Source organism: Ranitomeya imitator, chromosome 1, assembly GCF_032444005.1.
Source record: "Ranitomeya imitator isolate aRanImi1 chromosome 1, aRanImi1.pri, whole genome shotgun sequence".
Taxonomy (NCBI): domain Eukaryota; kingdom Metazoa; phylum Chordata; class Amphibia; order Anura; family Dendrobatidae; genus Ranitomeya; species Ranitomeya imitator.
Genome location: NC_091282.1, coordinates 796,576,845 through 796,602,110, shown reverse-complemented (window position 1 = coordinate 796,602,110; position 25,266 = coordinate 796,576,845). Strand labels below are relative to the sequence as shown.

Below are 25,266 nucleotides of genomic sequence, written 5' to 3'. Positions count from 1 at the left end.
TGTTAGATTGGGTTTTGCCCCTGGAGGATGTCTGATTTTTAGTTCAGTTTATCAGAAACAATAGAGATAGCGCAGACTGACAACACTGATGCAGTCATAAAATGTAATGCACTTGTCATGCAGTGATCGTCCGCACCCTTTCCTTTAACCCCTTTCTGACATCAGACGTACTAATCTGTCCTTGTGACCTGGGTCTTTCTGACCAAGGACGGATTATTACGTCCGCTCGATCGTCCTTGCACACGGATGGTGTGCCGGTGATCACCGCTGGATGTCAGCTGACACTAAGTGCCAGGAGCGGTCCTGCACCACTCCCAGCATTTTAGCCCCCGAAATGCTTTGATTAAACGAGATCGCAGCATTCCGGGAGCCAGCAGAGGGCCAACAGCCCATTTGCCTTTGGATAGGAGACCCCGCGGCATGACGCGGGGTCCCGATTGCACCCATAATCACCATATGGGTGACCAAAGCTAGAAAAGTTGCTGATTCGCAGTGCACGATGAGCTAGTTTCCCTGTCCGTGCAGAGCTGACAGTTTGCATAGCATGGGGATGATGCTGCATCCCCATACTATACAGGAGAACAGCCTGCAAAAAATGATAGTCCCATAGTGGGACAAAGTTTGAAAAAAAAAAAAAAGTACAAAATTGTTTTAAATAATTATAATAATATATATAATAATAATTTTTATTTATATAGCGCCAACATATTCCGCAGCGCTTTACAAATTATAGACGGGAATTGTACAGACAATAGACATTACAGCATAACAGAAATATAGTTCAATACAGATACCAGGAGGAGTGAGGGCCCTGCTCGCAAGCTTACAAACTATGAGGAAAAGGGGAGACACGAGAGGTGGATGATAACAATTGCTTTAGTTATTCGGACCGGCCATAGTGTAAGGCTCAGGTGTTCATGTAAAGCTGCATGAACCAGTTATCTGCCTAAGTATGTAGCAGTACAGACACAGAGGGCTAATACTGCATAAAGTGTATGAGAACATGATGCGAGGAACCTTTTTTTTTTTTTTTTTTTTATAAATAGGCCACACAGGGATCGTTAGGTTAATGCATTGAGGCGGTAGGCCAGTCTGAACAAATGAGTTTTTAGGGTACGCTTAAAACTGTGGGGATTGGGGATTAATCGTATTAACCTAGGTAGTGAATTCCAAAGAATCGGCGCAGCACGTGTAAAGTCTTGGAGACGGGAGTGGGAGGTTCTGATTATTGAGGATGCTAACCTGAGGTCATTAGCGGAGCGGAGGGCACGGGTAGGGTGGTAGACTGATACCAGGAAGGAGATGTAGGGTGGTGCTGAGCCATGGAGTGCTTTGTGGATAAGGGTAGTAGTTTTGTACTGGATTCTGGAGTGGATGGGTAGCCAGTGTAATGACTGGCACAAGGGAGAGGCATCGGTGTAACGGTTGGTGAGGAATATGATCCTGGCTGCAGCATTCAGGACAGATTGGAGCGGGGAGAGTAAATAATTGTAAAGATATTTAAAAAAAACAAACAAAAATAAAATAAAAAGATACTGTAACCATAAATAAATATTTGAATGAAAAAGATATAAAACAATAGAAGTACACATCTGGAATCACCGCATCCGCAACGACCCGACCTATAAAACTGTCACACTTGTTAACCCCTTTAGTGAACACCCCAAAAAAAAAAAAAAAACCAAGGCAAAACACAATCCTTTATCATCATACTGCCGAACAATAAGTGAAATAAAACACAATCAAAAAGAAGAGCATTAATAATCATGGTAATGCTGAAAACGTCATCTTGTCCCACAAAAAACAAGCCGCCATACAGCCCCATCAGCAGAAAAAATAAAGTTATAACTCTCTGAATAAAGCGATGCAAAAATAATTGTTTTGTCTATAAAGTAGTTTTTATTGTGTAAAAGCGGCAAAACATAACAAAAGTATAGATGAGGTATCGCTGTAATCGTACTGACCCGAAGAATAAAGCTTCCTTATCAATTTTACCACACACGGAAAGGCATAGTCCCGCCCCCCCCCCCCCCCCCAAAAAAAAAAAATCCCGAATTGCTGTTTTTTGTTCATTCCGTCTTCCTAAAAGTCGGAATAGAAAGCAATTAAAAAATGTCATGTGCCTGAAAAGTGTACCAATAAAAACGTCAAATTGTCCCGTAAATGAAAAGCCCTCAAATGACTCTTTGGGCCAAAATATGGAAAATTATAGCTCTCAAAATGTGGTGATGCTTTTTGCAATAAAAAGCGTCTTTTATTGTGTGACAGCAGCCCAACATAAAAACCCGATATAAATCTGGTATCACTGTAATTGCACCAACCCGAAGAATAAAGTCGCCTAATCATTTATAGAGCACGAGGAATGGTGTAAAAAATAAATAAAACCAATTCTTCACCTGCTATTGATTTTTTCATTCTGCCTCCCAAAGATCACAGTAAGGCTCAGCGCACATTTATCCTGCGCTCTGCGCTGAGCACTTACACCGGAGTTTCCGTGTAAATCTCTGAAATACGCGATTTAAACAGAACCCCCGGCAGAAGATCCCCTATAATGAGGCAGATGGAGGCACTGTGGATGCCGTCTGACCAGTGATCCGGTGGTGTCCATCTTTTTAGTACTGCATAAAAGTGGTATCGGCCACAGTTTTGTGCACATCTGAAAAGAAGGACACCGCTGAACAGAGGCCAGACGGAGTCCAGAGTAACTCTGCTGCCTCATTATAGTGAATGGATCCATCGGGGGTTTCATCTAAATCATGACACTCGGAGATTTAAATGGAAACCCCAAAATAAGTGCTCAGCATAGAACGCCAGATAAATGTGATCCCAAACATTATGTAAAATGTTCCCAATAAAAGCTCCAACTCAACCAACAACAAAGTAAGTCCCCAGTCACGTCTTATCTGTTAACAGAAATATAGGGGCTTCCACGTCACTGGTAGCACAAAGGCTCTGGAAAAGCGAAATGGCCCCTCACCCACAAAAAGAAATTCAACAAATTCTCCGTTTTAAAATCCAAATGCCCCCCTCCCTACTGAGCCCCATAGTGTACCTAAACCACATATAGCATCCATGTTTGGCATTTCTGAAGCGTTGAGAGCCCGCCTAACTTGGGATTTGGATGTTTCGCCCCCAGCAGTTTGCCCCCGGGTACATTTACTTCATCTGTGGGAAGTTATACCATCCAGCTACCATACCCTCACCCCAGAGGACCCCTTTAAGCAGCGTTGGTCCCTACTGACCGAATACCACAGGTGGCATCACGAACAAACTTTATTCTTAAACTCCCTTTTAAGACCTCTCCCTTTACTTGGGCGCCCAGGGCCATGGACCGTTCGCAGCCACCGTGACGTCCCCTTTAAGTGCCGGACCCGGTACAGAGTACCCCACTGCCCTGGCGGGCGACTCAACTTGGCGTCACAAGCAGGATGTACCTGGGGGTGAACTGCTGGGGCAAGCTGCTGGAGACGAACTGCTGGGGAAACATACTATAACCGCCTAACTTATAGGTGCATGTCTCCAGAAGCACGGGCTGGGCATAATGTACTGGTCACTGCAGCTTGGAATTTTCACTTGGCAACATTCATTGCTGCTTGTTTCAGGAAAACACCCATGGAGTCAAAATCGTCACTACACCTGTAGATAAATTCCCCAAGGGGTATAGTTTCCAAAATGGGGTCACTTGAGAGGGAATTCTGCTCTTCTAGCAATTAGGGGTTCTGTATATGGAGTCTACAAACTGTTCTAGGAAAATCTGCCCTCCAGGAGGTAAATAGCGCTCCTTTCCTCCTGAGTCTCTCCGTATGGCTAAGTAGTACTGTACAGCCACATATGGGGTATTGCCACGTTCAGTAAAAATGGTGGGACACATTTTGGTACCATTTTACCCACTTCTTGCTTGAAAATGTAAAATCTTTGGCTAAAACTAAATTTTGGTGGTAAAAATGTAGTTATTTTGTCTTCACTGCCCAATGGTATACAATTCTGTTACACACCTGTGGTGTCAATATGATCACTGCACCCCTAGATGAATTCACTGAGAGGTGTAGTTTGTGAAATGGGGTCACTTATGGGGGGTTCTGCTGTTATAGCACCTTATGGGCTCTCCCAGTAGGTTATGGCACCTGCAAACCATAACAATAAAATCTGGCGCTCCTTGCCTTCTGAGCTTTGCACTGTGTATGAAAAATATTTCCCAATTACATGTGGGGTATTGGGGCACTCAGGAAAAACTGGACCTCAGTCTGTTGAAAAAAAAATCCTATTAGCACTTAGAAAAAATAAAAACTTGGGGCTAAAAACATTTTAGTGGTAAAAATGTAATTTATCCTTTCTTCACCGCTCAATGGTATAAAATTCTGTGTGAGGCACATGGTGTCAATATGATCACTGCACCATTAGATGAATTCATTGGGGAGTGTAGGTTATATAACGAGTTCACACATAGGGGGATTCTGTTGTTCTGGCACCTCAGGGACTCTGCCAATGTGACATGGCACTCTCAAACAATTCCAACAAAATCTGACCTCCAATATGGCGCCTCTTCCCTTCTGAGCTTTGCACTGTGCCTCAAAAGGAGTATTCCCCTACATATGGGGTATCGGCGTACTCAGGAGAAATTGCACCATACAATTTGTAGTCCAATTTCTCCTGTTACCCTTATGAAAATGCAAAATTTGAGGCCAAAATAACATTTTTGTGGGGAAAATGTGATCTTTTTATTTTCACGGCTCAATGGTATAAACTTCTGTGAAGCACCTGGGGGTTCAAGGTGCTCACCATACACGTAGATCAGTTTCCTGAGGAGTCTAGTTTCCAAAATGGTGTCACTTGTGGGGGATTCTCACTGTTTAGGCACATCAGGGGCTCTCCAAATGGGACATGACGTCCGTTAATGATTCCAGGAAATTTTACATTCAAAAAGTCAAATGTCACTCCTTCCCTTCCGAGCTCTGTCGTGCGCCCAAACAGTATTCTACCTCATATTAGGTATCGCCGTACTCAGGAGAAATTACACTACAAATTGTATGGCGCAATTTCTCCTGTTACCCTTATGAAAATGCAATATTTTGTGCTAAAAACGTATTTGTGCTGAAAATTAGATTTTTTTTTAATTTTACGGCTCAACATTATAAACTTCTGTGAAGCACCTGAGGGTTCAATGTGCTCACCACACATCTATATCAGTTCCCTGAGTGGTGAAGTTTCCAAAATGGGGTCACTTGTGGGGGGTTTACACTGTTCAGGCACATCGGGGTCTCTCCAAACGCAACACGGCATCCGCCAATTGTTCCAGCAAATTTTGCATTCAAAAAGTCAAATGGCGCTCCTTCCTTTCAAGCTCTGCCGTGCGCCCAAACAGTAGTTTTCTCCCTCATATGGGGTATCAGCATGCTCAAGAGAAATTACACAACAAATTTTGGTGTCCACTTTTCCTGTCACCATTGTCAAAATACAAAAATTTGGATCTGAAGTCAATTTTTTGTGTGAATAAAAGTAAAAAAAAAAATTCCTGTGAAGCACCTGAAGGGTTAATAAACGTCTTGAATGTGGTTTTGAGCACCTTGAGGGGTGCAGTTTTTAGAATGGTGTCACTTGATTGTATTTTATCAAATAGACCCCTCAAAGTGACTTCAAATGTGATGTGGTCCCTAAAAAAATGGTGTTGTAAAAATGAGAAATAGCTGGTCAACTTTTAACCCTTATAACTTCCAAAAAAAAAAAAAAATTGGTTCCAAAATTGTGCTGATGTAAAGTAGACATGTGGGAAATGTTACTTATTAAGTATTTTGTGCGATATGTCTCTCTGACTTAAGGGAATAAAAATTTCAAAGTTGATAAATTGTGACATTTTTGCCAAATTTCCGTTTTGGTTTTTTTTCATAAACGAGTCATATCAAAGAAATTTTCCCACCACCATGAAGTACAATATGTCATGAAAAAACTCTCAGAATCACCGGGATCCATGGAAGTGTTCCAGAGTTATGACCTAATAAAGGGGACAGTGGTTTTTCGGTGCTTTTTTTTTTTTTTTTTTTACCACCCATTCAATTTAACCCCTTCACGACATGCGCCGTACTAGTACTGCGCATGCCGTGAATCCCCCTTTGATGTGGGCTCCGGCGGTGAGCCCACATCAAAGTCGCGACATGTCAGCTGTTTTGTACAGCTGACATGTGCGCGCAATAGCGGCGGGTGAAATCGCTATTCACCCGCCGCTATTAACCTGTTAAATGCCGCTGTCAAACACAGACAGCGGCATTTAACTACCGCATCCGGCCGGGCGGCCGGATATGACGTCATCGCCGACCCCCGTCACATGATCGGGGGTCGGCTATGCATCAGGAAGGTAACCCATAGAGGTCCTTGAGACCTCTATGGTTACTGATGCAGGTCTGCTGTGAGCGCCCCCCTGTGGTCGGCGCTCACAGCACACCTGCATTTCTGCTACATAGCAGCGATCTGATGATCGCTGCTATGTAGCAGAGCTGATCAGGCTATGCCAGCTTCTAGCCTCCCATGGAGGCTATTGAAGCATGGCACAAGTAAAAAAAAAATGTTTTTAAAAATATGAAAAAAATATAAAAAATATAAGAGTTTAAATCACCCCCCTTTCGCCCCATCCTAAATAAAACAATAAAAAAAAAACCAAACCTACAAGTATTTGGTATCGCCGCGTTCAGAATCGCCCGATCTATCAATTAAAAAAACGCATTAACCTGATCGCTAAACGGCGTAGCGAGAAAAAAATCCGAAACGCCAGAATTAAGTTTTTTTGGTCGCCGCGACATTGCATTAAAATGCAATAACGGGCGATCAAAAGAACGTATATGCGCAAAAATGGTATCGTTAAAAAACATCAGCTCGGCGTGCAAAAAATAAGCCCTCACCCGACCCCAGATCACGAAAAATGGAGACGCTACGGGTATCGGAAAATGGCACTTTTTTTTTTTTTTTTTTTTAGCAAAGTTTGGAATTTTTTTTCACCACTTAGATAAAAAATAACCTAGTCATGTTAGGTGTCTATGAACTCGTACTGACCTGGAGAATCATAATGGCAGGTCAGTTTTAGCATTTAGTGAACCTAGCAAAAAAGCCAAACAAAAAACAAGTGTGGGATAGCACTTTTTTTGCAATTTCACCGCACTTGGAATTTTTTTCCCGTTTTCTAGTAAAAGACATGGTAAAACAAATGGTGTCGTTCAAAAGTACAACTTGTCCCGCAAAAAATAAGCCCTCACATGACCATATTGATGGAAAAATAAAAAAGTTATGGCTCAGGGAAGGAGGGAAGTGAAAAACGAAAACGCAAAAATGAAAAAGGGCCGCGACTTGAAGGGGTTAATAGGTGAAAACCGCTGAAAGAAGCGACGTCCAAAAAACACACGCAAAACAAAATATGATGACATTAAAACCAAGCTGTGTGCCACAGATTTCTGAAATCTCAGTCTTCGCTGGTACTGTAAAACGCAGCTGAAAATTAGCATTAACCCCTTTCTGACATATGACGTACTATCCCGTCGAGGTGGGGTGGGCCGTATGACCATCGACGGGATAGTACGTCATACGCGATCAGCCGCGCTCACGGGGGAGCGCGGCCGGGTGTCAGCTGCCTTTTGCAGCTGACATCCGGCACTATGTGCCAGGAGCGGTCACGGACCGCCCCCGGCACATTAACCCCCGGCACACAGCGATCAAACATGATCGCAGTGTGCTGGCGGTATAGGGAAGCATCGCGCAGGGAGGGGGCTCCCTGCGGGTTTCCCTGAGACCCTTGCAGCAACGCGATGTGATCGCGTTGCTCCGAGGGTCTCCTACCTCCTTCCTCGCTGCAGGCCCGGATCCAAAATGGCCGTGGCATCCGGGTCCTGCAGGGAGGGAGGTGGCTTACCAAGTGCCTGCTCAGAGCAGGCGCTTGGTAAGCCTGCAGTGCTGCAAGTCAGATCGCTGATCTGACAGAGTGCTGTGCAAACTGTCAGATCAGCGATCCGTGATGTAAAAAAAAGTAAAAAAAAAAATTTCCACATGTGTAAAAAAAAATTTAAAAAAAAAATCCTAAAGAAAAAAAAATATTATTCCCATAAATAAATTTCTTTATTTAAATAATAAAAAAAAACAATAAAAATACACATATTTAGTATTGCCGCGTCCGTAACGACCCAACCTATAAAACTGCCCCACTAGTTAACCCCTTCAGTAAACACCGTAAGAAAAAAAACGAGGCAAAAAACAACGCTTTATTATCATACCGCCAAAAAGTGGAATAACACGCGATCAAAAAGACAGATATAAATAACCATGATACCGCTGAAAATGTCATCTTGTCCCGCAAAATACGAGCCGCCATACAGCATCATCAGCAAAAAAATAAAAAAGTTATAGTCCTGAGAATAAAGCGATGCCAAAATAATTATTTTTTCTATAAAATAGGTTTTATCGTATAAAAGCGCCAAAACATTAAAAAAAGATATAAATGAGATATCGCTGTAATCATACTGACCCGAAGAATAAAACTGATTTATCAATTTTACCAGACGCGGAATGGTATAAAAACACCTCCCCCAAAAGAAATTCATGAATTGCTGGTTTTTGGTCATTCTGCCTCACAAAAATCGGAATAAAAAGCGATCAAAAAATGTCACATGCCCGAATATGTTACCTATAAAAACGTCAACTCGTCTCGCAAAAAACAAGACCTAACATGACTCTGTGGACTCAAATATGGAAAAATTATAGCTCTCAAAATGTGGTAACGCAAAAAAATATTTTTTGCAATAAAATGCATCTTTCAGTGTGTGACGGCTGCCAATCATAAAAATCCGCTAAATAACCCGCTATAAAAGTAAATCAAACCCCCCTTCATCACCCCCTTAGTTAGGGAAAAATTAAAAAATGCATTTATTTCCATGTATTTATTTCCATTTTCCCATTAGGGTTGGGGCTAGGGTTAGGGCTAGGGTTAGGGTTGGGGCTAAAGTTAGGGTTAGGGTTTGGATTACATTTACGGTTGGGAATAGGGTTGGGACTAGGGTGAGGGGTGTGTCTGGGTTAGAGGTGTGGTTAGGGTTACCGTTGGGATTAGGGTTAGGGGTGTGTTTGGATTAGGGTTTCAGTTATAATTGGGGGGTTTCCACTGTTTAGACACATTAGGGGCTCTCAAAACGCGACATGGCGTCCGATCTCAATTCCAGCCAATTCTGCGTTGAAAAAGTAAAACAGTGCTCCTTCCCTTCCGAGCTCTCCTGTGTGCCCAAACAGGGGTTTACCCCAACATATGGGGTATCAGCATACTCAGGACAAATTGGACAACAACTTTTGGGGTTGAATTTCTCCTGTTACCCTTGGGAAAATACAAAACTGGGGGCTAAAAAATAATTTTTGTGGAAAAAAAAAGGATTTTTTTATTTTCACGGCTCTGCGTTATAAACTGTAGTGAAACACTTGGGGGTTCAAAGTTCTCACAACACATCTAGATAAGTTCCTTGGGGGGTCTAGTTTCCAATATGGGGTCACTTGTGGGGGGATTCTACTGTTTAGGTACATTAGGGGCTCTGCAAACGCAATGTGACGCCTGCAGACCATTCCATCTAAGGCTGCCGTCACACTAGCAGTATTTGGTCAGTATTTTACATCAGTATTTGCAAGCCAAAACCAGGAGTGGAACAATTAGAGGAAAATTATAATAGAAACATATGCACCACTTCTGTATTTATCACCCACTCCTGGTTTTGGCTTACAAATACTGATGTAAAATACTGACCAAATACTGCTAGTGTGACGGCAGCCTAAGTCTGCATTCCAAATGGAGCTCCTTCTATGGGGTATCAGCGTACTCAGGACAAATTGGAAAACAACTTTTGGGGTCCAATTTCTCCTGTTACCCTAGGGAAAATACAAAACTGGGGGCTAAAAAATCATTTTTGTGGGAAAAAATTTGTTTTATTTTTACAGCTCTGTATTATAAACTTCTGTGAAGCCCTTGGTGGGTCAAAGTGCTCACCACACATCTAGATGAGTTCCTTAGGGGGTCTACTTTCCAAAATGGTGTCACTTGTGGGGGGTTTCAATGTTTAGGCACATCAGTGGCTCTTCAAACGCAACATGGCGTCCCATCTCAATTCCTGTCAATTTTGCATTGAAAAGTCAAATGGCGCTCCTTCCCTTCCGAGCTCTGTCATGCGCCCAAACAGTGGTTTACTGCCACATATGGGGTATCGGCGTACTCAGGACAAATGGGACAACAACTTTTGGGGTAAATTTTCTCCTGTTACCCTTGGTCAAATAAAAAATTGGAGCTGAAGTAAATTTTTTGTGAAAAAAAGTTAAATGTTCATTTTTATTTAAACATTCCAAAAATTCCTGTGAAACCCCTGAAGGGTTAATAAACTTCTTGAATGTGGTTTTGAGAACCTTGAGGGGTGCAGTTTTTAGAATGGTGTCACACTTGGGTATTTTCTATCATATAGACCCCTCAAAATGACTTCAAATGAGACGTGGTCCCTAAAAAAAATGGTGTTGTAAAAACGAGAAATTGCTGGTCAACTTTTAACCCTTATAACTCCCTAACAAAAAAAAATATTTTGGTTCCAAAATTGTGCTGATGTAAAGTAGACATGTGGGAAATGTTACTTATTAACTATTTTGTGTGACATATCTCTGTGATTTTTAATTGCATAAAAATTCTAAGTTGGAAAACTGCAAAATGTTCAAAATTTTTGCCAAATTTCCGTTTTTTTCACAAATAAACGCAGGCAATATCAAAGAAATTTTACCACTATCAGGAAGTACAATATGTCACGAGAAAACAATGTCAGAATCACTGGGATCCGTTGAAGCGTTCCAGAGTTATAACCTCATAAAGGGACAGTGGTCAGAATTGTAAAAATTGGCCTGGTCATTAACGTGCAAACCACCCTTGGGGGTAAAGGGGTTAAAAATAAATAAATTAAAAAAAAAAAAAAAAAAAAAAAAAAAAAAAAATCGCATCAAAAATGCAACTTGTGAACATAGCCCATGAGATTTTCATGAGGACTGGTGGAAAACGCAGAAGTTACTAAATGATATGCGCAAGACGAGAGAACTCCGCAGCTTTCTGACACACGCCGTTAATATCCTCACTATTGTTAAGAGCCCTGCTTGCTGTCAGGAAATGCAAAATGGTAAAGTGAAGCCCTTAGCCTGCACAGCTGAGGGTTTGTGACAATGTGTCCAGCCCCGGCGATGGTCGGGGCTCAGCAACCTCTAGACCTGGGGTTTCCATTCACTGACAGCAAGGAAACGCGAAGTGAGCGGCTGCAGGGGGGCACACCCAGTAATGGAGGATATCGCCAGGGTCCGACTACAACCCACCGAGGAGCAGCAGACTGCACAGAGCACGGTTGCTGCAGGAAGAACCTGCGGTAATAGCCCTCCGCCCGTAATACCTTCCCCGGCAGCCGCCGGCCTCCTGCTCCCCGCTCCCCGGGCTCGCTGGCGTCTCCGATGCGGCATCTTCCGCCCTGCGCGATTCCTCTCACTGACAACTTCATCCGCAAACTAAGCGCTGGAAGAAACGCGGGGAGGCGTGGCTACAGTGACATCACCATCCGCGCCGCGCTGCGAGTGGGCGGGGCTTCCCGGCAGCCTTACGCGCCGTGACGTCATAGCACTGTCAACTATTTAATGACGCCGAGCATTATTTAATTAGCTTTTCTTAAAGGGTTAGGCCAGCCATAGTATGGAAGCTATATATGACTACAGCAGGTATGGCCTACCTATAAAGAGATGTAAAAGTTTACACATTGCAATAAGTCCCTTTAACCCCTTCCCGACCTTTGACGCCACGTGGCGTCATGGAAAGATCGCGTCCCTGCAGATCGGGTGAAAGGGTTAACTCCCATTTCACCCGATCTGCAGGGACAGGGGGAGTGGTAGTTTAGCCCAGGGGGGTGGCTTCACCCCCTCGTGGCTACGATCGCTCTGATTGGCTGTAGAAAGTGAAACTGCCAATCAGAGCGATTTGTAATATTTCACCTATTATATCGGGTAAAATATTACAATCCAGTTATGGCCGATGCTGCAATATCATCGGCCATGGCTGGAAATACTAATGTGCCCCCACCCCACCCCACCGATCGCCCCCCCCAGCCCCCCGATCTCTCCGGTACACTGCTTCGGCTCCCCTCCAACCTGTGCTCCGCTCCCCCCCCCCGTGCTCTTGTCCGCTCCCCCCGTGCTTCAATCACCCCCCCCCTGTGCTCCGATCACCCCCCCTGCACTCCGATCCACCCCCCTCCGTGCTCCATTCCAGCCCCCCCGTGCTCCGTTCCACCCCCCCGTGCTCCGTTCTACCCCCCCCCCCCCCCGTGCTCCGTTCCACCCCTCCCGCGCTCCGATCCCCCACCCCCATGCTCCGATCCCCCCCCCCGTGCTCCCCCTCCACCCTATCATACTTACCGATCCTGCAGGGGTCCGTCCGTCTTCTCCCCGGGCGCCGCCATCTTCCAAAATGGCGGGCGCATACGCAGTGCGCCCGCCGAATCTGCCGGCCGGCAGATTCGTTCCAAAGTGCATTTTGATCACTGAGATATAATCTATCTCAGTGATCAAAATAAAAAAATAATAAATGACCCCCCCCCCCCCTTTGTCACCCCCATAGGTAGGGACAATAAAAAAAATAAAGAATTTTTTTTTTCCACTAATGTTAGAATAGGGTTAGGGGTAGGGGTAGGGTTAGGGGTAGGGTTACATACCTTTAGAATTAGGCCATGTGCACACGGTGCGGATTTGGCTGCGGATCCGCAGTGGATTGGCCGCTGCGGATTCGCAGCAGTGTTCCATCAGGTGTACAGTACCATGTAAACATATGGAAACCAAATCCGCTGTGCCCATGGTGCGGAAAATACCGCGCGGGAACGCTGCGTTGTATTTTCCGCAGCATGTCAATTCTTTGTGCGGATTCCGCAGCGTTTTACACCTGTTCCTCAATAGGAATCCACAGGTGAAATCCGCACAAAAAACACTGGAAATCCGCGGAAAATCCGCAGGTAAAACGCAGTGCCTTTTACCCGCGGATTTTTCAAAAATGATGCTGAAAAATCTCACACGAATCCGCAACGTGGGCACATAACCTTAGGGTTAGAATTAGGGTTGTGGTTAGGGGTGTGTTGTGGTTAGGGCTGTGATTAGGGTTATGGCTACAGTTGGGATTAGAGTTAGGGATGTGTTGGGGTTAGGGCTGTGATTAGGGTTATGGCTACAGTTGGGATTAGGGTTAGGGGTGTGTTGGGGTTAGTGTTGGAGGTAGAATTGAGGGGTTACCACTGTTTAGGCACATCAGGGGTCTCCAAACGCAACATGGCGCCACCATTGATTCCAGCCAATCTCGTATTCAAAAAGTCAAATGGTGCTCCCTCAATTCCGAGCCCTGACGTGTGCCCAAACAGTGGTTTACCCCCACATATGGGGTACCAGCATACTCAGGATAAACTGCGCAACAATTACTGGGGTCCAATTTCTCCTGTTACCCTTGTGAAAATAAAAAAATGCTTGCTAAAACATCATTTTTGAGGAAAGAAAAATGATTTATTATTTTCACGGCTCTACGTTGTAAACGTCTGTGAAGCACTTGGGGGTTCAAAGTGCTCACCACATATCTAGATAAGTTCCTTGGGGGGTCTAGTTTCTAAAATGGGGTCACTTGTGGGGGTTTCTACTGTTTAGGCACACCAGGGGCTCTGCAAACGCAACGTGACGCCCGCAGACCATTCCATCAAAGTCTGCATTTCAAAAGTCACTACTTCCCTTCTGAGCCCCGACGTGTGCCCAAACAGTGGTTTACCTCCACACATGGGGTATCAGCGTACTCAGGAGAAACTGAACAACAACTTTTGGTGTCCAATTTCTCCTGTAACCCTTGGGAAAATAAAAAATTCTGGGCTAAATAATTATTTTTGAGGAAAGAAAACGTATTTATTATTTTCATGGTTCTGCATTATATACTTCTATGAAGCACTTGGGGGTTCAAAGTGCTCACCACACATCTAGATAAGTTCCTTTCGGGGTCTAGTTTCCAAAATGGGGTCACTTGTGGGGGGTTTCTACTGTTTAGCCACATCAGAACTCTGCAAACGCAACGTGACACCCGCAGAGCATTCCATCAAAGTCTGCATTTCAAAACGTCACTACTTCAATTCCGAGCCCCGGCATGTGCCCAAACAGTAGTTTACCCCCACATATGGGGTATCACCGTACTCAGGAGAAACTGGACAACAAATATTGGGGTCAAATTTCTCCTGTTACTCTTGGGAAAATTAAAAAATTCTGGGCTAAATAATTATTTTTGAGGAAAGAAAACGTATTTATTATTTTCACGGCTCTGCATTATAAACTTCTGTGAAGCACTTGGGGGTTCAAAGTGCTCACCACACATCTAAATAAGTTCCTTTCGGGGTCTAGTTTCCAAAATGGGGTCACTTGTGGGGGGTTTCTACTGTTAAGCCACATCAGGGGCTCTGCAAACGCAACGTGATGCCCACAGAGCATTCCATCAAAGTCTGCATTTCAAAACGTCACTACTTCACTTCCGAGCCCCGGCATGTGCCCAAACAGTGGTTTACCCCCACATATGGGGTATCAGCGTACTCAGGAGAAACTGGACAACAACTTTTGGGGTCAAATTTCTCCTGATACCCTTGGGAAAATAAAAAATTGCAGGCTAAAAGATAATTTTTGAGAAAATAATTTTGTTTTTTTATTTTCATGGCTCTGCGTTATAAACTTCTGTGAAGCACTTGGGGGTTCAAAGTCCTCACCACACATCTAGATTAGTTCCTTTGGTGGACTAGTTTCCAAAATGGGGTCATTTCTGGGGGATCTCCAATGTTTAGGCACACAGGGGCTCTCCAAACGTGACATGGTGTCCGCTAATGATTGGAGCTAATTTTCCATTTAAAAAGCCAAATGGCGTGCCTTCCCTTCCGAGCCCTGCCGTGCGCCCAAACAGTGGTTTACCCCCACATATGGGGTATCAGCGTACTCAGGACAAACTGGACAACAACATTTGGGGTCCAATTTCTCCTATTACCCTTGGCAAAATAGGAAATTCCAGGCTAAAAAATCATTTTTGAGGAAAGAAAAATTCTTTATTTTCATGGCTCTGCGTTATAAACTTCTGTGAAGCACCTGGGGGTTTAAAGTGCTCAATATGCATCTAGATAAGTTCCTTGGGGGGTCTAGTTTCCAAAATGGGGTCACTTGTGGGGGAGCTCCAATGCATAGGCACACAGGGGCTCTCCAAACGCGACATGGTGTCCGCTAACAATTGGAGCTAATTTTCCATTCAAAAAGTCAAAAGGCGCACCTTCCCTTCCGAGCCCTGCCGTATGCCCAAACAGTGGTTTACCCCCACATATGAGGTATCGGCGTACTCGGGAGAAATTGCTCAACAAATTTTAGGATCCATTTTATCCTATTGCCCATGTGAAAATGAAAAAATTGAGGCAAAAAGAAATTTTTTGTGAAAAAAAAGTACTTTTTAATTTTTACGGATCAATTTGTGAAGCACCTGGGGGTTTAAAGGGCTCACTATGCATGTAGATAAGTTCCTTGGGGCGTCTAGTTTCCAAAATGGGGTCACTTGTGGGGGAGCTCCAATTTTTAGGCACACGGGGGCTCTCCAAACGTGACATGGTGTCCGCTAAAGAGTGCAGCCAATTTTTCATTCAAAAAGTCAAATGGCGCTCCTTCCCTTCCAAGCCCTGCCGTGCGCCCAAACAGTGGTTTACCCCCACATATGAGTTATCAGCGTACTCAGGACAAATTGGACAACAACTTTCGTGGTTCAGTTTCTCCTTTTACCATTGGGAAAATAAAAAAATTGTTGCTGAAAAATCATTTTTGTGACTAAAAAGTTAAATGTTCATTTTTTCCTTCCATGTTGCTTCTGCTGCTGTGAAGCACATGAAGGGTTAATAAACTTCTTGAATGTGGTTTTGTGCACCTTGAGGGGTGCAGTTTTTAGAATGGTGTCACTTTTGGGTATTTTCAGCCATATAGACCCCTCAATCTGACTTCAAATGTGAGGTGGTCCCTAAAAAAAATGGTTTTGTAAATTTCGTTGTAAAAATGAGAAATCACTGGTCAAATTTTAACCCTTATAACTTCCTAGCAAAAAAAAATTTTGTTTCCAAAATTGTGCTGATGTAAAGTATAAACGTGTGGGAAATGTTATTTATTAACTATTTTGAGTCACATAACTCTCTGGTTTAACAGAATAACAATTCAAAATGTGAAAATTGCGAAATTTTCAAAATTTTCGCCAAATTTCCGTTTTTATCACAAATAAACACAGAATTTATTGACCTAAATTTACCACTAACATGAAGCCCAATATGTCACGAAAAAACAATCTCAGAACCGCTAGGATCCGTTGAAGCGTTCCTGAGTTATGACCTCATAAAAGGGACACTGGTCAGAATTGCAAAAAACGGCAAGGTCTTTAAGGTCAAAATAGGCTGGGTCATGAAGGGGTTAAGAGGGGGAAGAAATAATGGACTCTTACATTTTGCTGACTGCTGTGCTTGGTGACAGTAGCAATTAAAGGGGTGATCCAGGATTATTAAAAAAAAGTCTCGTTTTCTTTCAGAAACCGCTCCCCTTACTGACCACAGGAGTTTAACCGGAATATTTAACCCTCTTAAAGGGGTTGTCCAGGCTCATTCTTTATGACTGCGCAGACTTGAACCCCAAGCCTGGGCACCACTTTAAAATGCATGTAACTGACAACCTGTGATTTTGGGGGCGCTGTTTCTGAAAGAACAGACGTTCGTCTTCCCACCATCCAGGACAATCCCTTTGTGGATCTGGCACCAGATTACTTTGGTCAGCCAAATGCTTCACCGTGTTGTCTGCGGTAGAACCGCACTCATCACATGACCACCTCATGGGCCAAGCCGTACATCGGCTGTAGTGTGGATTTTGGGAGTTGTAGTAGGTCAGGGAATCGATTGCTAATTTCCAGGAGCAGCAATATAATACTGGATGCAGCAGGGGGCGCTCCAATCCCCCAGACACGGAGTCTGACATCTTGTTTGCGGCAGCCTGACTTGTTATGAAGTGTGATCAGAGGTGGAGCAGCGGTACTACAACCTCACCCGGTCATTATCAGGACGATCTCTTTTTACACCTGGTTGAGGCAAATTGTGATCCAACCGCAATGTTTCCTAGTATCTGCTATAAACTGCCCGGATATAACGGAGCCATAAGTCTCGGCATGTCTCCATCTGCTTGGTGCAGATTTTTCCCCGCCATCTTCGTGCTCCATGATGGATGTACACATCCCGATTGCAACGTGCCACTTCTGTACCAGAACGTTCAGCTGTAGAAACCAGACCGATGTACAGAGCGGGGCTCCTGCTGCCACCTGGGGTCTCACCAATCCTGGCCATTTAGGCTATGTGCACACATTGCAGATTCACAGCAGTTTTCCATGCGGTGTACATTACCATGTAAATGTGCACATGCTGTGGAAGATACTAGGCCGAAACACTGCATTGTTTTTTCCGCAGCGTTTTACACCTGCTCCTTAAGGAATCCACAGGTGTAAGAACTCAGGTGAAATCCGCACGTAAAACGCAGTGCATTTTACCTGCGGATTTTTCAGAATCTGCACGGAAATATCTGCAACGTGTGCACATAGCCTTATACTCTCCCCCACCCTGATAGGAAGCAATACATTAGGAGTTTGACAGCTCCCTGTCGACCCAGCAGCAGCCCTGCAGAGCAGTCACAGGATGCCGATCGGTAGCCAAGGTAACCTGAAGCATGACCACAGCCTCTGGGTCTGTCCTATGCTATGGCAAATCCAATCCTTCCAGAGGTGGGTGGTACTGGGCGGCTAGCATTCAGGCACTGAGGATAGACTATTGGGGTACTGCTGTGTATTTCTTATGCCATCTTAGGCTTCTTTCACACTAGTGTCGGAATCTCCCCGTCGCAATGCGTCGGGGAGAGATTCCGACGCTAGCGTTTGCTGCATTGCACAATGGGGCAGTAGATACATTTTTCCGGCGCATCCGCTGCCCCATTGTAAGGTGCGGGCGGAGTTCCGGCCGCGCATGCGCGGTCGGAAAAAGCGGTCCGTCGGGAGAAAAAAAAAAAAACATTACATGTAGGGTTTTTCTTCTCCCGACGGTCCGCCAAAGCACGACGCATTCGTCGCAAGACGGATGCGAAGTGTGCAAATCTGTCGCAAATGCATCAATAGAAGTGTATGGGGGAAAAAAAACGCATCCTGCAAGCACTTTTGCAGGATGCGTTTTTTCTGCAAAACGACACATTGTGACGGATTTTTAAAAAACGCTAGTGTGAAAGTAGCCTTATAATCTCATGTTCAAGTTCAGAAAACATAAAAAAAATTTTAAAAATAGCCAGTTCACTGGAGTGGTCAGAGCTCTGCTGGCTGCTGTTAGAGGGTAGCAGAACAGCCATCATCTGCAGCTCATAAGCCTGGATCAAAGTCGGGGCCCAATGCGTGTCAGGAAGTTGTTGAAGACCATCTAGTCTCATGCCGAATTCACACAGTGCGTGTTACAGTCCCCAGAGAAGCACGGATTGGCTGCAAGTTCCTTGTCTTCCGCTTGACAGCTTTTTTGTAAGCTGGTAGGATCGGCCAGAAGACCAATGTGTGTTTGTGTGTGGGGGCACGGTGAAAGAGTGAACTTTTTTGGTAGAAACCCTCTATGAACTCATTATAGGAAGGCTGGTTTCTGAAGAGCCCAGAACCGCCGCAACCAGCAACTTTATGCATCTGGCGGTTTGCATTTGTGAAACCTACATGTCAGACCCTTGGATCAGCCATCACTGTAGTCTTCCTGCAATAACACCCCAATTTATTATTACATCCTTTTGTCTTTTTTATTTTAACAGAACAGTGTAATTTTAACAAAGACAGACAACATCCAAAGAATAAATATATCTCATAATGCAGGTGGTGGAAATGCTGCACATGGTACAAAAACCTAACTGGTGAGTAAAGAACTTGTTGATGGGAGCGGGTTGACGACTGATTCAATCAACCTCTTCCATTCGGGAGGAGTCTTCATCTCCTTCCAGAGGGGGCATCTCTTCAGTGGCAGGGGGAGTCAGCTCCTCAGTGACCACGTCGTCCTCGTCGATACCTGCGGGATCAAATCAAGAGTTTACAGCAAGGCCTCTACTGATCAGAGGAAATCCCTCTACACATTACAGAATCAAGACAAAACTCACCAAGGCCAAGTTTTATCATCCTGTAGATGCGGTTGGCATGTGTCTGCGGGTCTTCCAGGCTAAAGCCTGATGACAGGAGGGCGGTTTCGAAGAGCAGAATTACCAGATCCTTCACAGACTTGTCATTCTTGTCGGCATCTGCTTTCTGCCTCAATGTTTCAACAATGGAATGGTCTGGGTTAATTTCTAGATGCTTTTTGGCTGCCATGTAGCCCATGGTGGAGTTGTCCCTCAGTGCCTGGGCCTTCATGATACGCTCCATGTTGGCGGTCCAGCCGTACGTACTGGTTACAATGCAGCAGGGCGATGTTACTAGTCTGTTGGACACTACAACCTAAAAACAAATGAGACTCAGAATTAGAAACTGCAACTAGTGACAGCCCAGACAACCACAAATGCGTCAGATACTAACCTTCTCTACTTTCTTTTCCAGGATGTCCTTCATGATTTTGCACAGATTCTCAAACTTTGCCTTCTTCTCCTCCTGCCTCTTTTTCTCCTCCTCATCCTCCGGGAGCTCCAGCCCTTCCTTGGTGACGGAGACAAGGGTCTTGCCCTCAAACTCTTTCAGTTGCTGTACACAATATTCGTCAATCGGCTCAATCATGTAGATGACCTCCAGGCCATGCTTCCTGAGCCGCTCCACGAAGGCTGAGTGGGCAACCTGCTCTTTTGTCTCACCTGGAGAGAGAGGAGGGTTTAGTAACAGTGAACTTTCACAGGCTGCAATGAATTAGATGCCATCCTTATTGTGTGAAAGTGAAATGCTTCTACTAAATGCATGCATTGCAAATCCAGTTGAGAAACAGGTATGCGAATACCCCCTTACAGAGCGAGCCCCCACACCTGTGATGTAGTAGATGTGCTTCTGGTTCTCCTTCATCCGGGTGCAGTAATCTTTCAGGGACACCATTTCGTCCCCGGACGCAGATGTGTAGTACCGCAGGAGTTCGGACAGTTTGTTGCGGTTTTGAGAGTCTTCGTGAATCCCAAGCTTTACATTTTTGGAGAATTGTTCATAGAGCTTCTTATAGTTTTCTTTGTCCTCAGACAGTTGTGTGAAAAGCTCCAAGCATTTCTTCACCAGGTTCTTACGAATCACCTTCAGGATCTTGCTTTGCTGCAGCATCTCTCTAGAGATGTTCAGGGGAAGATCTTCCGAGTCCACCACGCCTCTGATGAAGTCTACGAGATGAATAATGGATTATTACCTCTTTATAACACCACACACACAGCTTTCCTTTCCAGTGCGGGGAAGTCACAAGACAATTCGCCAATCAATCATTCTCAGATTCTTTCCAGCTCAGACAGAATGCCCCTGCTGTTTGCGTGCAGTGCTCATGTGACTTGACCCACCAGATGGGGAGACAAGGGCAGAGGTTTGGGGTGGGTTCCCGTAGAAAAGCACACACACAACTTGTGTATAAGCTGAGATTTTGAGCACATTGTTTGTGCTGAACACCCCCCCCTCGGCTTATACATGAGTCATGGTCCAGAAAGCCGGTGGGGGAGGGGGAGCAGCAGCCAGGGGCTGTGACATACTCACCCTCCTCACTGAATATCCCTTGTCCAGGTGCGGCAGCTCTTCCTGTGCTCAGCGGTCACATGGTACCGCTCATTAAGGTAATGAATATGCGCTCCACACCTATGTGAGTTGAGAAGTGTGCATATTCATTATCTTAATGAGCGGTACCACATGACCGCTGAGCACAGGAAGAGCTGCCACACCAGGACAACGGAGATGCATGGGACAGGGAGCCGAGCCATGCATACAACAGGGGGAGCCAAACAGCAGGACAGGGTTGAGGGGGACATTACATACCAGGCTTATACTCAAGTCAATAAGCTTACCCAGTTTCCCGTGGCAAGATTAGGTGCCTGAGCTTATACTCTAGTATATATGGTACTTGAGAGGCCACCATAATGTTTCACTTACTCAGATATTCTGGGATCAGCTCCTCACAGTTGTCCATGATGAAGACCCTCCGCACATACAGCTTGATGTTGTTCTTCTTCTTCCTGTTCTCAAACAAATCAAAAGGTGCTCGTCTGGGCACAAACAGGAGAGCTCTGAACTCGAGCTGTCCCTCCACAGAGAAGTGCTGGAAACAGAAAGCAACAGACATTAGCATTTAGGGATGGTGTGTGTAAGACACACGAGATATAGATTACATACATATAGATTTTACACACATCTCTAAAGTAGCTTAGAAGAGACCATCACCACTCACTTTCACAGCCAGGTGGTCTTCCCAGTCATTGGTGAGACTCTTGTAGAACTCGCCATACTCCTCATTTGTGATGTGATCTGGGTTTCGGGTCCAGATGGGTTTGGTTTTGTTTAACTCTTCTTGGTCAATGTATTTTTCCTTTATCTTTTTCTTCTTCTTGTCTCCTTCCTTCTTATCTTCCTCCTCATCAGAGCCTACGTCTTCTATCTCAGGCTTCTCCTCGGCCTTTTCTTCCTCATCCTCCTTCTTCTCTTCTTTTTCCTCCTCGGCTTCATCATCACTGACTTCCTTATCACGCTCCTTCTCCACAAAGAGTGTAATTGGGTAGCCGATGAACTGGGAATGTTTCTTGACGATCTCCTTGATCCTCCTTTCTTCAAAATAATCAGATTGGTCCTCCTTTAGATGCAGGATAACTTTGGTACCACGGCCCAGGGGCTCACCTGAAAGGGACCATTAATTATCATTATTAGGCAGCGATGCTACACTTGATTACAAAGCTCACCTTCACACATCAGACATGTCTGGACTGGCTGTGGTGGGGGTCTTTTGACAGAAGCTCCGTAATCTAATAGGCAAATGTGTGCACAGACCCATGGGAAGTGTGTACATGGCCCGTAAGTGTTGGATGTGTGAAGACCTTAGGTTGCGTTCACATGATGCCACCCCAGATATGAATCAGCAAAATGCACTTTAACACTTGGTAGCTTTTCTGCATAACCGCAGATAATCTGGTATATTTTACAAACCAACACTGTTTTCGTATGCACATTGGTCACGTCAAACACAGCTCTTGTATACTTACTATTATCTACTCGGACAGTGAAGGATCCTCCAGCTGAGGACTCCCAGGCGTACTGCTCATCATCATTGTGCTTGGTGATCACCGTAACCTTCTCAGCTACAAGGTAGGCAGAGTAGAAGCCAACACCAAACTGACCAATCATAGAGATATCAGCTCCGGCCTGTAGAGCCTCCATGAAGGCTTTGGTCCCAGACTTAGCGATGGTCCCCAGGTTGTTGATGAGATCAGCTTTGGTCATACCAATGCCAGTGTCGATTATAGTCAGGGTGCGATCCTGCTTGTTAGGGATCAGGTCGATCTTCAGTTCCTTGCCCGAATCCAGTTTGCTGGGGTCTGTGAGACTCTCATAGCGGATTTTATCCAGAGCCTACAATCACGGTACTTGATTTTAGAAAAGGTCGGCAGTAAGAGACATGGCAGCATGAAATGGATCTACGGGCACTTACATCAGAAGAGTTAGAAATTATTTCTCGCAGGAAGATCTCCTTGTTGGAATAGAAAGTGTTAATAATCAAGGACATAAGCTGAGCAATCTCAGCCTGGAAGGCAAAGGTCTCCACGTCTTCCTCCATCTGGTGGTCTGGACCTGTGCTCTGCACTTCTTCTGGCATCTATTGAGGAATGGAAAAACAAACGATAATAGAGGTTATAGTGCCAGAGAGAATCCTTACCCTTCTGATTGCAGCAAAACAAGGATCTTTCTAGATGCAATGAAGAGTGCCACCTACTGGCAAGACCTGGCTACTGCAAGCTTCTAGAAGCTACCAGCATCATCGCCCATACACCCCCACGATCCAATAGGGGTTAACGCAGATTATTCCAGGAAGGTTCTGGATGACAATTCAATCCGGCACCAAAACCTTTGTAAAGTCGCAGATGCTACAGACAAGGAATCTATGATCCGCATCCTTTGGAATTAAAATGAATGACGACAATATGTACACCACCAGGCTTCTTCACATCTGCCGGCAGGACAGACCACCACATAGCACTGTGCCAAAAGCTGACAGACCCCCATTGTGAGTGGCAGGTACCTCAGGAAACAGTATAGATAGCTCAAATGCACAAACAAAGCCGAGCCAACCCAGAGTTAAAGGGCAAGTGCCGAGAAAGCAGATTTAAAGGGACACACATCTTCCACCTCTAGGCCCAGCAAAAAACAGAGATCCTCTGTCAACTACGGGCACAATGCAGACCCCCTAGTCTCTATATTGAGGGACCCCCACTACACAAAACACTATAGTACAGTGTATCACAGACAATGAGCCCATTAAAACTGTGACCTTCTGGCACTTATAGTTCTACCCAACCCCAGAATACAAAATCGTGCTATAGTACACAGTATATGACAATGAGCCCACTATATACAGGAAGTCAGCTAGCACTACAACTCCCAGCAAACCATTATGTACATGATTTTCAAGCACTTCCACTCCCAACGATGCCCAGCAAGTAAAACCAGCCAAACCAACGACAACCTGCTGGCACTTTTAGTTCTACCGACCCCAGGATACAAACCACTAATCTATATAAAGTCTAGGCCAGGGCTGTTCCCCACAAAGGATACAGGAAAATTACTAGCCGCGCAGGGCAAGTAAGGCAGTGAAGGGGTGTATATCGTGGCACTGGCTAGGTTGTGACAGAGCCCCTCACCGTGTTTGGTCCGGTATAACCGCTCAGCCTCCGCTCACAGCCGCCTGCACTAGTGCTGACTGACTGTCTGACTGATGCGTAGAAAGCGCGTCACCACTGTTTTATACCACCGCCCACCCTTCACTGACCACGCCCACAGCTGACAGAAACGTCTAGAACCTTACGGACTTTTTCCCGGGCAGGAGAACCGCGATTTTAGCAACACCCAATCACAGAGTAGGCTGCTGAGATCGTCCCTCCCCTTCTACCATCGGTTACAGGAGGAGGCAGAACAACTGTGGAAAACACTAGAAGGAGCTGGAGCCACGTGCTGCTGGTTACCATGGCAACAGGGGAAGCATCGATGGCAGCTCAAGTGGATGTGGATGCAGCTGCTACACTATCCGGAGATTGAGGAAAAATTCACTTACAGATTTCCACTTATAGTTTTTCTCGTTCTGCCCACAGTAAACTGTTCAATATGATAGGATTAAACACATTTCCTCCTGACTCCCCACACACACACACACAAACGATCTGGGTTCACATTAGCGCATCTGTGCGCAGCGTATGATCTGCATGCGTCATGTGTACATATCTTTAACATGGTGTACGCAGGGACATGCGTTCGCATGTTGATGCGTACGCATGCGTCGTTTCGCTGTGCGGTGGTTTCCAGCCAACGCAACATTGTTGCATTTTTTGCGTTAAAAACACATTACTGTCTATGGGAACGCATTAGTGCGCAATGACATGCGTACTTTGCGCATGTCCAGAAAATTCTGTCACCGCCTCCACCATGCGCATAAAAAACCCAAACACATGCCAAAATGCATTTAAACGCATGCATACACAAGCGTTTTTGTTTGCATCATGCGTAAGATGATGCGCAGGCGTAAAAATGATTTCGAATGCGTTTTGTCATGCGTTTGCCCATGCAGATAATATGCTGCGCACAGAAACGCTAATGTGAACCTAGCCTCAGGGTGACACGTACGTTCTGACAGAAAAATCGGATGCAACATGTTCGACCTTTCGCCTGAGAAAGACCCTCGCGTGTCCTGACAGAAAAATTAGTTCCAGCTTGTCCGACCCTTTTCTCAGATGTACACTCGTGCGTTCTGACTGAAAAATCAGTTCCAACATGTCCGACCCTTGTCTCAGATGCACGCTCTTGCACTCTGAAAAAATCAGTTCCAACATGGACGACCACTCGCCTCAGATGTACACTCTCGCACTCTGACTGAAAAATCGGTTACCAACATGGACGACCCCTCGCCTCAGATGAACGCACATATATCTGACAGGAAAATCGGATCCAACATGACCAACTTCTCACCTCAGATGAACACA

At 45.0% G+C, this 25,266-nt stretch overlaps 1 protein-coding gene across 1 annotated transcript; it reads right to left on the bottom strand.

The window, feature by feature from the left end:
• Window positions 1–18,868: 18,868 nt before the first annotated feature.
• On the bottom strand, window positions 18,869–24,041 carry LOC138648346 (heat shock protein HSP 90-alpha). The gene is made up of 9 exons (XM_069737998.1): window positions 23,935–24,041; window positions 22,728–22,892; window positions 22,282–22,648; window positions 21,477–21,919; window positions 21,182–21,347; window positions 20,092–20,430; window positions 19,658–19,926; window positions 19,246–19,579; window positions 18,869–19,157 (listed from the first exon to the last, which is right to left on the bottom strand). The coding sequence occupies exons 2-9, from the start codon at window positions 22,890–22,892 to the stop codon at window positions 19,048–19,050; spliced, it is 2,193 nt and encodes a 730-aa protein (XP_069594099.1). The 5' UTR covers window positions 23,935–24,041; the 3' UTR covers window positions 18,869–19,047.
• Between the last annotated feature and the right edge of the window lie 1,225 nt (window positions 24,042–25,266).

Coding starts and splice junctions, on each gene's coding strand:
- LOC138648346 (XM_069737998.1), bottom strand. CDS start 22,892: ATGCCAGAAGAAGTGCAGAGCACAGGTCCAGACCACCAGATGGAGGAA. Junction 20,431..21,181: donor GCTGATCCCAGAATATCTGA/GTAAGTGAAACA, acceptor TTCATCTCGTAG/ACTTCATCAGAGGCGTGGTG. Junction 19,927..20,091: donor GCACATCTACTACATCACAG/GTGTGGGGGCTC, acceptor CTCTCTCTCCAG/GTGAGACAAAAGAGCAGGTT.